We start from the raw sequence: 15,233 nt of genomic DNA, 5'->3' as shown, positions 1-15,233 counted from the left end.
CCTTATTTATTATTAATTAATAGGCTATGGGGGGGGGGGGGGGCACCAGGTAAAATGCTGCCTATATAGGCATCAAATTCCTCAGGGCCAGCTCTGACTACTGTTACCAAATACTCAACTTTCTTCAATCTGAACAGGATTCAATGGGTTTCCCACATCGAAGTTGAGAACACTATCCATTCTGCTACCACTACTACAGATACTACACTGTGCATTTAGCAAGACTGACTACAGTAATGTGGAAAGCAAAACATCGGACGGGGATGATGGGGAGGGTTAGGGGTGTCAAGATACACTAATTTCACGATACAATACATGATGTTGGGCATATGATATCGATATGATACATTATTAATGTTCTTTTCTCATGTATCATCAACATTGGCCATCATCTTTAGTTTAAACTAACTTTATAAAGCACTTTAAAAAACAATTACAAAGTGCTTTGTACACACAAATAAATACATTTGTGCAAGCTTAAGGGAGAAGTGAAGTTCTCACTAACTATAAACCCATTGTTTCAGAGGACAGATAGACTAATATAACAAATATAATATAATATAACAATGCATGACTATAAATTCCACAAACCTCATATTCTTGTCATCTGGACTTTACCAACCAAGTGCAGCCTAGTTATAGCCTGGTAAACCCCCCTCCCTCCGGAAATCTCATTTGCATTTGGTTTCAGGAAGGAGGGTCTGGGATTGCTCACAGAGTAAAGCTGCCCGAACCACTGCGCATACGAACCAATCAGCGGCTGCTAGGGGCGGGATCATCCAATCACCTGCCTAGTAGCTTGAAAAAATGAAACTCCGTCTGTCATCGATTCTGCGCCCGGAGTCTCAGATGCAAGTACGCTGTGAAACAAAATGTGTGTCGCAAGCTTCTTCCATTTGACGGAGTGAGGTTAGCCTAGTTATTTCCAACAGCTCAAAAAAATCTATAATACCAGATACAGTATAATACCATGTAAACCATCTTAGATTATGTAGGCCTATTTGAGAGTGCAGAGGCATAATTGCTTTGATTAACGAGCGTCAACGAGCATCAGCTGACCCACAACACCTCTCAGCAGTGCTTTAAACTGAAAGTGACTGGAGTCTGTTTCTCCAAAATACCTTGAATATGATGGAAGACATGATTAATAATTACTGTGATTATGATAAGCTTTACATTTCATATCATACACCATACAGTAAGAACTCCTATAACTTTCATAGGCAAAAAAAAAAGGAAAGTGTTTTAATAACAAAAAAAATATTACGATACAGTATGACATCATGACAATACCTATCGTCACATTTTAAAACCATGATAGGCTATATCGTGGGACAATATATCGTGACACTCCTAGGCGGGGAGGGTTCATCTTTTTTTTTTTATCACTTGGGGAGGGTCATTGATTTATTTTTTTTGTCAAAGGGAGGGTCACGCCATTTTAGATCAGGGCATATACATTTTCTCCAGGGGTACCCTTCTTTAAAAATCGACCTGTCCCTAACTAAAGTTTTCAAATAATTGTAGTAGAGTAAAAGTGCAATATTTGCCTCTGAGATGTAGTGGAGTAGAAGTAAAAGTATTGGAAATACTCCAATAAAGTAAAAAAATACCTAAAAATTGTACTTAAGTACAGTACTTGAGTAAATGTACTTAGTTACTTTCCATCACTGGTCAGGACCCAGGTACTGTACTGTATTTCCTCATACCAGTCCGGTGCCTTAAACACATATTTGCGGAGGATGCATGGCTGTAATTTCAAGGAAACAGGCCCTAAGCTATATTAACTTTCGTCTAGATTCCCGTAAGATGTACTCCTCCCAAAGGGGCGAGCTCGTTCGTCTGGTTTATGGTTCTAAAGATACGTCAGTCAGTCAGTCAACATGCAGAGATGCTGAAAGGATTAGGATTCCACAGATGCTATAGGTTGCAGGATTGTTGAGACACAATGGAACTTTATGTCGCCCTGACAACCATTTGACGGATGATGAGAAATGCCGTCCCACTCTTTGCAACAGAATAGATGCTCACTAGGGATGGCCATTTGGGACATATTTTCTTAACAGCTTAATATTAGTCGACCCCAGGACTTTTAGCAATACACAAATCTGTGTTATTGCAAAAAATAAAGTAATTTGTGCACTGTTGGTATGATAAATAGAATAAGGCTTCACAATATCATATCCTTGTATGCTGGGACATTACAGTCAGGGCAAAAACAAATATTTATGTATATGTTGAGCGGCACGGTGGAATGACTAATGTGATTGTGTTTATCACGTACCCAGCCTTTATTTGTCTTGCTGTGGGTGAGACGGCCCAGATCTAATAACTTATCTGCCCTATTCACGTAAACTGATAACGGCATTATCTGACCAATCAGCTTCAAGCTAAAGATCCCCCGCATGCTGAACTGTCACCTAGTTGGAATCCATGCAGCGACCTGCGGCGGCAGGTCACTCACCCGCCGCTGCAGGTGGCTGCATTGATCCAACTATAGGCCGATGCCCATTGGGAACCGAAGTGTGACATCACTAACCTCACTCCGTCAAATGGAAGAAGCTTGCGACACACATTTTGTTTCACAGCGTACTTGCATCTGAGACTCCGGGCGCAGAATCGATGACAGACGGAGTTTCATTTTTTCAAGCTACTAGGCAGGTGATTGGATGATCCCGCCCCTAGCAGCCGCTGATTGGTTCGGATGCGCAGCAGTTCGGGCAGCTTCACTCTGTGAGCAATCCCAGACCCTCCTTCCTGAAACCAAATGCAAATGAGATTTCCGGAGGGAGGGGGGGTTTACCAGGCTATGACATCACTGCCGCTAGAAATAAACATATACCTGTCACATACCTGACAGAATCACACAGTTCTTATGACGCGATGCTAAGATGACGATACTATCAAAAAAATGATAGGATACCTGGTAAACAATGAATCTAGCAATGAATTTGTCTAAATAACATGCTATCTAAATTACATTTAGATATTAATGTAATTCATCGGTCCCTGTGCCGCACCGTAGTTATACGTGAAATTTGTCTTCTGCATTTAAGCCATCCTATTTCTTAGGAGCAGTAGGCTGCTATTAATACAGCGCCCGGGGTTAAGTGTTACGTGTCTTGCTTAAGGCCGGGGGTAGAACCGGGATTATGGGATACCTTCTGATTCCCAGACAGACGGCCTCTCCACTCTCTCAGATGTGATGAATGAAGTGGTGAAGTACTATTAAAGAAATTGCAGATCTACAAGCTCATATAGAGCTTGTAGATCTATATGAACCCCCCTCTATATTGTATAAAATTGTGTTTCAGATTACCGGTAAACTTTTTTTTTTTTTACTTGGTCTGCTCCATTTTCCCTCGACACCTAATATCCCTGTGCCAAAAATAGCCGATCTACAAGCTCACAACGCCTCGCAGCGCGAGCCGTTGTGAGCTTGTAGATCTGCTATTTTTGGCTAAAGGGGCGGACCCCCTGTAGTAACTCTTAGGACCCCCTAGGGGTCCCGGACCCCCTGTTGAAGACCCCTGGATTAAACTATTAAGACCTGAAGGCTGATTCTACTAATGCTGCCCCATGTTGTGTCTGTGCCTGTAGGACGTGACCAAGGTGGAGCTGGCAGAGGAACAAGCTAAAATGGAAGGACAGATCGTCAAGTGAGTTCCCCCAAAAAACACCTTCTGTATCGTCTCTGTCGGAGGTGGGAACCTCATGTGTGCAAAACTGCTACTTTTCAAGATTTAAATTAAAAAAATAGCAAAAGTACCACTTATACCACTCGTTAATAATAAGTAAGAAAATAAATAAAAATAATCCTTCCGCCTCTTTCTTGTGCGTGTGCGTCTGCGTCTGCGTCTGCGTGTGCGTGTGTGTGTGTGTGTGTGTGTGTGTTACACATGCAGGCAGCAGGAGTTGTCCAACCTACTGCACGAGAAGAAGTACCTGAAAGCTCTGGGCCTGGCCATCTCCCTGGATCAGCCTCACACAGTGCTCAATGTTATCAAAGGTACGTCCTATTGTCACCAATGTGAGTGGCTGTGTGCTCCCAGAGCGCAGCGCTCTGAATGTGTGAACGACGGAGAGCACCCTGGGGTGCTCTCACCGCATATTTACCACCAATTAACGTCTGGAAACCAGCTGTGCTCATTGGTACCGGTTACATCAGTGGTGATAATATGTATGAAGGGTGTGTGCGTGTATATTGCGTGACAAGAATTACGCTGAACAAAGTATGGGTATTAAAAATAAACTTGACGTGAGAAGGAGCGTACAGCAACCTCTCTGCATTCTCTGCAGATTTTCAGGGAGTGTTTTGGTGACAAATAGTCACCTGGAGATATTAACTCTTTAACTGCCAGAGTCTTTCAGAAAAGTGTCAAGCCACTGCCAGCGATTCCGAGCGCACTTATTTTTATGGTATTCGCTGTTAACCCTTTTTGGGCGGGAACCCCTATTTGTAACTATACCTTTCAGGACGGGAACCCCTTTTGGGGTTCTTGTTGCTATGTACAGTATATAGCAACATACATTTGTTGTAAGTTTTTCAGAAAGCTTAGGTCAGGATTTAGAAGGCGTTTTTAGAATCGGCCTCAGGTCTAAAAGGGTTAAGCCTGCAGCTTACTCTAGTCTAAACAAAGTCTTAACTTTTTCCCGCTTTGGCAGGTCTTGCCAAAAGTCGTTCTCGGAGGACTTTATACCGTGCTGCTAGAACCAGTGATCTTACCACAGCTCTCCGCTGTTTGTTTACATCAACCTCCCTGCGGAAATACAATTTACAATTACAGTGTAGGCATTTAGCTAATAGCAGGGATTTAAAACAAGCCAAGTACAGTACGTACGGTACAGTACATGCAAGGCAGTGGCTCAGTTATGTATTCTATTTATTTATACTAACACGTTTCGGCCCCTAGCCTTCCTCAGAGCCGATTAACACATCAAGTGCCAGAGGTTTTTTAAAACAGGGTACATCCAGTGCCAGTTGGTTTCTTAACTCTTTCAGTGCCATTCTTATTTATGGAGGTTTGGTTCTGAGTGCCACAGCCAACATTCATTGTAAAAAAAAGTGCTCAGGAGCCGAGATACAGCCTTTTTCAGTAAGAAGTTAAACAAGAAGTGAATGGAGCAGCAAATCTTCAAATCATCATATCTTGGGTTCTGAACTTTTTTTCAAAAAAAAAAGAAAGGAAAAAAAAAAGAAAATGAATAGATTTTTTATTTATTTTTTTCATGACGGGCCATGACGTCTTAGACGTCATGTGGCGCTCAGGGCGCTCAGGGCCATGACGTCTTAGACGTCATGTGGCGCTCAGGGCGCTCAGGGCCATGACGTCTTAGACGTCATGTGGCGCTCAGGGCGCTCAGGGCCATGACGTCTTAGACGTCATGTGGCACTGAATGAGTTAACGTTTACGCCAATCGTTTTAGAGCTGTAGAAGCCTCCACGAGGACCCGGATGTAAGCAAAGGGTGCGTGCTAGGGGTGTGCCGATACACTAATTTCACCAAACGATACGATACGATATTGGGCACACAACTTCGATACGATTTCGATATGATACGATTTTTTATTATGAAAATATATGGGGGAGAAAAAAAGAAAATGCAAACAAATATTTCTGTTTTTGCATTATTCAGACATGCAAACTTGTAGCTTTTCAGCTACAATAGCCGTTTTGAATCCAAATAGGGCAATAGTGTGACACCTGACCCAAAAAAAAAAAACATGTTGTCACCCTTTTCACCTCGGGGCTGTTTGCATGCCTGATTATTATTATTGTAAGAAAAAAACGATATTTTTCCCCCCCAAAACGATACATATCGTCACAAAAACGTATCACCCCTAGTGCGTGCGCGATGGTCGAGGGTCCCGTCTAACGCCTGGAACAATAATATTTCTAAGGCAATACGCCATTGCAGAGTGATCACCCGTCGAAAATGGCTTGTTTTGACCCCTGTAAAAAAGTATGGACATCCCTATCATTGGAGCGGACGGAAGTGACGTTTTTTGGGTCCTTCTCACATCCGTCCATTCCATTTAACAGGGACCTAGGCTCATTCCTAAGTTGCGCGGTTAGAGCGCCCTTTTTGTGGAAAAATGTAAAACACATAGATTTACGGTTTTGGCACTCGACGGGTGTATTTGAAAACACGTAGATCTATGTGTTTCGCAGGTTAATATCAGAACACTGATATATTATTGATTTCAGCTGTTACAATTCCAAACATGCAAACATGACCCGCTTTAATTACTTCAGTCTATGTTAGTAGCTTAATGACTAGTATTAAAATGCTATTGTCTTTTTTTTATGTCCAATGTATTTGTATTTAAGTTCATAAAGTTAACATAAGCATAACTAAATGCATTTGAAATTAAATACAAATGTTACTTATCAGGATTCCAATAAAAGAAATAGCAAAAATAGCAGATCTACAAGCTACAAGTGCGACGCGTTTTGAGCTTGTAGATCTGCTATTTTTGCTACTTTTTTGTGACATAGAATGACGAAGTAGAGCATTAATTGCGAAAAAAAAAAGTTAAAATACGGAGATAAGAGGTGTCTGCCCAACAGTATATGAAATGTGGCCCCTCTGTAGTGAGTGTGGAAATATAGTGGCCCTCTCCATCATCAGAGTTGCATCACCCCTGATCCAGTGGAAGCTCATTTTCCAGAAGTACAGTACATTACATACTGTACATACTGATTGCTTTTGCAATCAGAGCGCCAAGGCTTTTGGAATGCGCTGCCAGAGGAGGGCATTCCACAGCGTAGAAGAAGCTCTTGATTGCAAAAGGCCCGGTCTCCTAATTCAGTGGTTCTCAACCTGTGGGTCGATGATTTTTGCGGGGGGGTCCCCAGATCACAGTGAAAAGACAATTTAAGGACTTTAAGACCATTTTAATACCCAAAAAAAGAAAGACAAGAAATTAGTGCATCAAAAATAATCAACAAACTATACTATATAAACTATAAAAACTTTAAAATAGCCGATCTACAAGCTCGCAATGCCTCGCAACGCAAGACGTTGTGATCTTGTAGATCTGCTATTTTCACAATATTTATCTGTGGAACAGAGTCAAACTAGATGTAATGCCCCAACTCCTACATTCCAAGTGCTTATCAGGGTGGTGGGTCCCCAGTTCAAATATGATTATTTTGGGGGGTCCCCAGTTCAAATATGCTTATTTTGGGGGGTCCCCAGTTAAAAAATGATTATTTTGGGGGGTCACTGCCTGAAAAGGTTGAGAACCACTGTTGGAATTGAGTAAAGCTTGCTCTTATGGTGCAGGACAGGATAATTCATTAGCCCACTGAACTAATGATAAGAACTTGTGTCACAATAAACATGTCTTTGTCATTGGAGTTACTCAGCAATTGATATGGTAAATAACACCAGTGACACACTTCTGTAATAGTGCTGTGTCACCGTTCAGCCCAGTAAATGCTGTTCACTTTGTCTTCAGGGCAGGTTTTCTCTCATTCCATTTGCCACAAGTTCCTGCTGCAATAATGGCATTTATCTGTCTGTTATGCAACTTTCGGTAATATAAGCCGTGCTCATGTTGGATAAAAGCACGTGGAACATCAGTCAAGTTTATGCAATGCATCCAGTGAACAGTTATATAGTGATGAACATGCCATTCACTGTAAATGCTGTATGTACTTTTACAGGTTTGTACTTAGAACCAGTGGTGGAAAGTAGATAAGCTAAGTAGATTTACTTAAGTAAAAATGTTAGGTATTTGTACTTTACTTGAGTATTTCCAATTTCCAATACTTTTACTTCTACTCCACGACATCTCGGATCCAAGTATTGTACTTTTACTCCACTACAATTATTTGAACACTTTAGTTACTAGTTACTTTGTAGATTTTGATTATTATTACTAAACATACATTAACCACTTCATCATACATTAACCACTTATGTACATTTCGGCCATTTGAAAATAGCCGATCTACAAGCTCACAATGCGTCGCATCGCGACGCATTGTGAGCTTGTAGATCGGCTATTTTCAAAAGATTTGTATACATTTTAAATCTTGAAATGGGACATTCTGCATAATTAGTAGTAGTACTTTTACCTTTGGTACTTTAAATACATTTTGATGCTAATACTTTTGTACATTTTCAATTCTGGACATTTACTTGTAACAGAGTATTTCTACATTGCAGTATTGATACTTTTACTTAAGTATATTTTACTTGAGTACTTTTTCCACCACTGCTTAGAACATTGTCATGTGTCACCGTTGCTTCATAGGCACGAAATCTACACAGATACGTTTCAAGATCCAAGAAGATTCTAGATGTTTTTGTTTAGTGTGTGTGCGTGTGTGCGTGTGTGCGTGTGTGCGTGTGTGCGTGTGTGTGTGTGTGTGTGTGTGTGTGTGTGTGTGTGTGTGTGTGTGTGTGTGTGTGTGTGTGTGTGTGTGTGTGTGTGTGTGTGTGTGTGGCTGCCTCTAAACACAGGCAGGGGGGGAGGGGTTGACACCATGATGTGAACTTGAACATCATTATGTGCATTATGTGTTTGTTTGACCTTGTGACCTTTGCATTGCCCCCCAGCCCTCAGGCAGACTGCAGACAGCTCTGAGCTGCTGGAGAAAACCGTGCTGAAGCTTCGGCAGGACCAGAAAGGTAACTTGTTCTTAACCTGTTATACCTATTCACACGGTGGCCATGTTGCTCTTATTCTAGTTGTTATAGTTCTTAAGAGCAGAATGGCCACTGTGCACAAGTGGCCATTAAGGGTTTACAGGGTTTATGCGAAAACCGGAAAAAGATTAATTAAAACAATGTGAGAGCAATGTCATTTTTATGTCTTCTATTTTAACCCATTAAAACCGGGAAAGCATCTGTGTCAATTTAGATTTTAGCGTTGGCTGTTCAAAAATAGCAGATATACAAGCGTGCAGCGCGGTACGAAGTGACTGCTATTTTTGAACATTTTAGAAAAATCTTGAAAGTGTTTTAATTTTTTTTGCCAAATATATATCAATTTGGGGGTCCTTGGCACGAAAAAATATTTAGAATTCATTTGTAGAATGGGGGCCTCGGTTCTTAACACATCCACCGCCAGAGGTTAATCTCATAATGTACTCACCAGTGCCAAGGTGTTTTTGTTGTTTTTTTGTTTTTTTCATGTCGCCATAGATCTTGTTAAAATCCTTAAGATTGAGCCGTGAACGGTCTGTTTACATCCGCGAGATCTCCCTGTATCTCCCAGTGAAGACCGCATGTCAAACGGACTTCCATGACTGTAGTTAGAGCGGATTACGTTAAACAGTGAAATGCGAGGAGAAAAAACTACAGGAAGAGAATTGAGTTTCAGTTTCGTCTGTAGAATGGGAGCGGGCGTGATCGTCGAAACCGGATCCCAAATAATTCTATTTCCTGTCATCAAACCGGAAACGGAAGTGGATCAAAAAAATTCCGAAAGTGCACCCGGACCGCGCATGCGCGAAAAGACCGCAGCCCGTAGGACTACGGGCTCGGCGCTTAACCGTTGGATTTAACGGCCCGTAGAACTACGGGCCCGGCGGTAAAGGTGTTAATGGGTTAAATAATAAAGTCTCAGTAATAACGTTCTTGTTGCTGTGGGTCCTCAGAGTCTCTGCTGCGGTACTGTGTGGTGTGGAACACCAACGCCCGGAACTGCCAGGACGCCCAGGCTGTGGTGAGGGTCCTCCTCACTCACGTCCCCCCCGAGGAGATGCTGCAGTACCAGGGGGCCCGAGCCCACCTGGAGGGCCTCATACCCTACACAGGTCAGTGGAGATCATTGCTCTTGTCCAAGGAAATAAGTTATACACAGGGGTGCACATAACTGGGGCGCATGCGTCGTCAACATGCACGCTGCGCGGCACATCAGACGAAGAGAAGCTCTCTCGCGTACCAACAGCTGGGACAGGAATTTACTTCCTGAAGCCACACTCACACAATCACGTTAAAGCACGCGTCGGCTAGCCTGGTAAACCCTCCCTCCGGAAATCTCATTTCCATTTGATTTCAGGAGTGAGTCTGGCCTGATCCGCCTTTCTGCAATATTGGCTGTGCTGGAGTTGGGCGGGAGTAATACCGTTGACTGACAACCCCTTCAGCCAATGATAATTTTTCCCCTTCAGCCAATCAGCAGTTCACCAGTCTAATGTGACGCAAGGGGACTTTTGAGACGATCCATGCCCAAAATGGGTTGCCTTATTCGGTTACATGGGTGTCACTGCCCGCCCCTACCGGTTCTCTACATTTTTATTTTTAAATAGGCTTTGTCATGATTAATTGACCACATATATGAAGTTAAACAACTAAATTCTATCCAAACGATATCTTATAAGTAAATTCCGTGCCTCAAAATTGAAATTAGAGAGCTTTTTGAAGTAAAAAAATTGCGGAGAAAATAGCGCACAAGAAAAAGATGGCTGCCGTTCGTGTTTTGGGCTCACTCGAACTCGCCACCTGATTGGCCAACGTAAGCTGTCAATCACAGAACAATGAGCGACGACGCTGATAGGCGTGGCCGTTTGGCATACACAGCCAATATTGCAGAGAGGCGGGGGGGGGGGGGGGGGGGCACCAAACGGCATGAAGAGAAAAAAAATCACACCCTGTGTGAAGTGGGCGGTGTCTTGCTAGCTAATCACAATACTGAATGGAGTCAACCAATCATGTACATTTATTGAAACACTCTTTATGATGGACGAAACCATAACTTGAAAAAAACCAATGTATGGTTTTTTTCAAGTTATGGTTTCTTATATAGGGCTATGCACATGTGTCATGTGACCCTGGCCAATCACAGTCCTGAATAGATTGTGATTGGCCAATCACGGTGCAGGATAATTGTACAAATTTCCAAACCTCACTTATAGGGGCGGTTTCACAGCGCAGGATATTTGTACATTTTTCCAAACCTCACTTATAGGGGCGGTTTCACCGCCCAAAAAATCACACCCAGTGTGAAGTGGGCGGTGTGGTCATCACAGTGGTCATCATAGTGATGAAAGCTCACTTTAAAAAAAAATGGATTTTTTTAAGTGCATAATCCTATTTATAGGTTATTAATGTCATCATGTGTCTCGCTAGCCAATCACAGTGCTGAATAGAGTCAGCCAATCACAGTACAGCTAGGGGTGTGCTAATGAGCCAATCACAATACAGCTAATGAGGTTTCCCAACCCCACTTATAGGGGCGGCTACACCGCCCAAAAACGGCGAAAAACTGCGGAATGTAGAAGCAGGGCGCTACAACGTTGACAAAACGGCGCCGGGGGGCACCGGACCTTTTTATTTATCATTTATTTGGTGCGCACCAAGTAACATCCCCAGGTGCTCCCCTGAGAACTGGACCAAAAAAAGTTATGTGCACCCCTGAGTATACAATGTTTTACAAGCATTTTGGACATCATGTCAATGTCAACTTTTCGTAATAGTCAACCCCCCCATGTATAAAATACTATGTCTTTAGTGGTTAAACCTGTTGTCTCTTCACAGACAGACACATGCAGAGGATTGGCCGCCTGCTCCAGGCCTCCATGTTCCTGGACTACATGTGGCAGAAGATGAGAGTGACGGGAGCACAGGCCAGGTGAGAGAGAGGGCGTTGAAAGTACGCGTGTTGCAGTCACAATATTCAGTAATAAAACGAATCGGGTGGATCTCGGATATAAAGTGGCCAGTCTGTGATGTCAGTCAGTCGTCTATGACGGAGATATGATATTTCATTTTTTTTCTTATTGTTGTGATACTTTTGGGCGCTTTTGGCCTTTATTCAACACAGTAGTAGAGAGACAGGAAACGGCGAGAGAGTCGGCGAGTGGAGCAAATCCGCCGCCAGGCTCGGTAATCGAACCCAGGGGCAAACTGTCAGGCATCAAAGCCTATTATGTGGTACAACCTCAACCACTTGGCTGTCAGTGCCCCCCCCCCCCTTCGTCTGTGACAAATCTATGACACATGACTCCAAATTTGACCAAATTTTCATCCCAATCCGAGCCCCTTTGACTTCCGTTTATAAAAATGTGTTGAATATTTAAAAATGTATAAAACGTGGAGGTACTCGTGTTGCTTACTGACGGTGTGCATACCAAGTTTGACGCTGATCGGCTTAAGGGTTTAACTCCAGACACAGACAGACAGACAGACAGACCGAGCGTCCATTACGCAGCCCTATTGCAGCCCTATTGTTGGCCTCGTGTGGATTTCACTGAGCATTGTGTTGTGGATAATCCAACTGGTTTGCTCTTTGCGTGACACTGGACTTTCTGTGTGACATTCCCGTTCAAAGAAACAGAATATCGTCACGTGATCCGTCGTGTCCTCGTGTGCCCCACACGCGACACGAAAAGGATCAGTAACCGATCTAAGCCGCATCTACGGTAAAAATCACACAAAGCGTGCGAATGCCAGTAAGGAACGGAAAATTGTTAAACGTGGGCAAACCGCCACGTTTTTCTACTGACTGAAGTTACAAGAACGTGACACTGGCTAGGAGCACTGGCACGAGAAGCTCATGTCTCGTGTCAGATGCTGTAAATCAGTGATTTTCAACCTTTTTCACGCCAAGGACCCCTTAAATTCATATACATTTGGCCCGTGGATCCCCATCTGAACACGTTTGTGTGCCAGGGACCCCTAGGTGCCGCGCTATGAGCTTGTATATCTGCTATTTCTGAATAGCCAAAGCGAAGTGGTTAAAATGATTGTGACGCTATGTTAACTAATTTAGCTGGGGACCCCCTGGTACTGCATTTCACATACATCTAATCCAATCAGCATTGCCTAACAATAGAGGGGTGGGGGGGATATGGGGCGCGGGGGGATGGGGGACAGTGTTGCCAGATTTTGTGAGAGAAACAAGCAACCGGGTCTAGGAAAACCCAAAAGAAGCCACTATGGGCCACATGAGCACTTTAAACATATGCATCAGCTATTTGAAAATAGCCGATCTACAAGCTCACAACGCGTCGCGATGCGACGCGTTGTGAGCTTGTAGATCGGCTATTTTCAAATAAAATCTTGGGGGGAAATTATAACAAGCAGATCTGGCAACACTGGATGGGGGGGCAGGCAGGGCCAAACACCCAAAGGAAGCTTTTTTTCTAGTTTCATGACTTGACTAAATCCCTGTGATGTTGTCTTCTCTCCAGCATGGACCAGGATGATGAGGAGATGGACGCTCTGACAGAGACACAACCTCTGTTTGTGATGGACAAAGACCGCAGCGGGGCTGGAGACGATCAGGAGGACGAGGACAAGGAGGACGAGGAGGAGGAGGATGGTGTTGATGAAGAAACCACACGCCCAGCAGCAGACATCATGGAGGTAGACGATGATGATGATGATGAGGAGGTCAGCGCCACCCAGAAAGCCTCGCTCAACGGCGTGGGAAACGGAGCAAACGGCCGAGCAAATGGCGCCGGCCACCGGTATGGAAGCGAAGAGGAGGAGGAGGAGAGCTCCGGGGAGGAAGATGAGGAGGAAGAGGATGAGAAAAATGATGAGGATGAAGGAGAGAAGAACGGGGAGGAAGTAGAGAAGAAGAACGGGGTGGAAGTAGAGAAGAACGGGGAGGAAGAGGAGAAGAACGGGCAGGAAGTAGAGAAGAAGAACGGGGAGGAAGAGAGGAACGTGGAGGAAGAGGAGAGGAGCGGCGAGGCGGCTCAACCTGCAGCCCAAGCGGTGAAGTGTCGACCAGCCGCCTCGCCTCCTCCTCCTCTGCTACGCCCCCAGGCTCTCACCAGCTGACGGGGATCTCTGAAAAAAAAAAACAACAAGAAAGGTGACTCAGTCCTGGGTGTGGAAAGACCCAGGAAGTCCCCCCCCCCCCCCCCCCCCCCCCCCGTTGGCGGGTGGACTGTGAACACAACACACTCGATACATGACTGTTCGGGAACACAGACGGACGGACACATCATGGATGGCCGACATTAACGCTTTAAGACGGGGGAACGCATCTGTGTGTCGTTTTTAGATTTCTTTGGGCTATTAAAAAAATTGCAGATCTACAAGCTCGAGCTTGTAGATCTGCTATTTTTTTTATTTAAAGAATTGTGAAAATATGTGCAAATCTTTGAATATATATATTTTTTTAACTCAAATCTTTGCTTCTGAGCCTGGGGGGGGTCCCTGGAACAAAATATTTTGAGATGGGGGTCCGTGGGCAAATACGTATCATTTTGAGCGGTCCTTGACATGAAAAAGTTTGTGAACCACTGATATTATAGCAACATAGTTTTTTTTTTCTCAGAAAACTGTTAGGATTTAGAAGACATTTGTAGAATCCCCCCAGAAGCAATACGATTTGAGTTACAAATGTTCCCTTTAAAAAATATATATATTCAAAGATTTTCAACAAAACAGGTCTGCCACGCTATGAGCTTGTACATCTGCTATTTTTGAATATCCAAAGAAATCTAAAAATGACACACAAATGCGTTCCCGGTCTTCATGGGTTAAACAACAGGACTGCTCTTATTGGCCTGTCATCTTGGCAGCTGGGTCTCCACTAGTTCTAATCCAGACCGGACGCATAAATTCATAAAAATCTCTTCTCTTTTTTTTCCCTGTGTGGCTTTTTCTGAACCAAATACATGTACTGATCAACGGCATCAGATTGAGCTATTTGTCATCAATGGGTTTGTCCACACTGTGACCACATGAACCCTATAGCCGCTCTTTATTGTGGGACGAACATTCTGCGGAAAGCGGCTGGATCTACAAGCTCACGACGCATCACATTGCGAAGACGTTGTGAGCTTGTAGATCAGCTATTATGTGCTCAAAATGTTGAGTGTAGAGTGAAATAAGGAGCAGGCATAGTATATAGACCAGGGGTCTTCCAACGTTTTCAGGCCCAAGGACCCCCTAGCTGAGTGAGAGATGAAGCAGGGACCCCCCCTCTGTATTGTATAAAATTCTGTTTCAGATTAAACTTTTTTCATTTACTTGGTCTGCTCTTTTTTCGCTCTACGCCAAACCTCTTTGCCAGAAAATAGCAGATCTACAAGCTCACAGCGCGAGGCGTTGTGAGCTTGTAGATCTGCTATTTTCTGGCTAAAGTTTTCCTCAGAAAAGGGGATGCTAGGTTTCAAGTGGTTAAGGTAAAAAAATAAATAATCATATCACACAAAGATTTGGCGGACCCCCTGTAGTAACTCTGAGGACCCCCTAGGGGTCCCGGACCCCCGGTATATAGACCCCAGGTGGTCAACTCATTATAATAGTGGTTGC

The 15,233-nt window shown here is 43.6% G+C and overlaps 1 protein-coding gene across 1 annotated transcript in view; it reads left to right on the top strand.

Moving 5' to 3' along the window:
- The window catches only part of tbl3 (transducin beta like 3), a 50,784-nt gene extending 35,798 nt beyond the window's left edge, over positions 1-14,986 (top strand). The window contains 6 exon segments of the mRNA XM_080445904.1: positions 3,601-3,659; positions 3,906-4,009; positions 8,571-8,642; positions 9,614-9,772; positions 11,496-11,589; positions 13,151-14,986. Of these exon segments, the coding sequence (XP_080302030.1) occupies positions 3,601-3,659; positions 3,906-4,009; positions 8,571-8,642; positions 9,614-9,772; positions 11,496-11,589; positions 13,151-13,748 (1,086 nt within the window). The 3' untranslated portion in view covers positions 13,749-14,986.
- Positions 14,987-15,233: the final 247 nt, after the last annotated feature.

Source organism: Gymnoscopelus braueri (assembly GCF_963280865.1).
Source record: "Gymnoscopelus braueri genome assembly, chromosome: 13".
Taxonomy (NCBI): domain Eukaryota; kingdom Metazoa; phylum Chordata; class Actinopteri; order Myctophiformes; family Myctophidae; genus Gymnoscopelus; species Gymnoscopelus braueri.
Note: the sequence above shows the minus strand (reverse complement) of the source record. Positions and strands in the feature narration are given on the sequence as shown.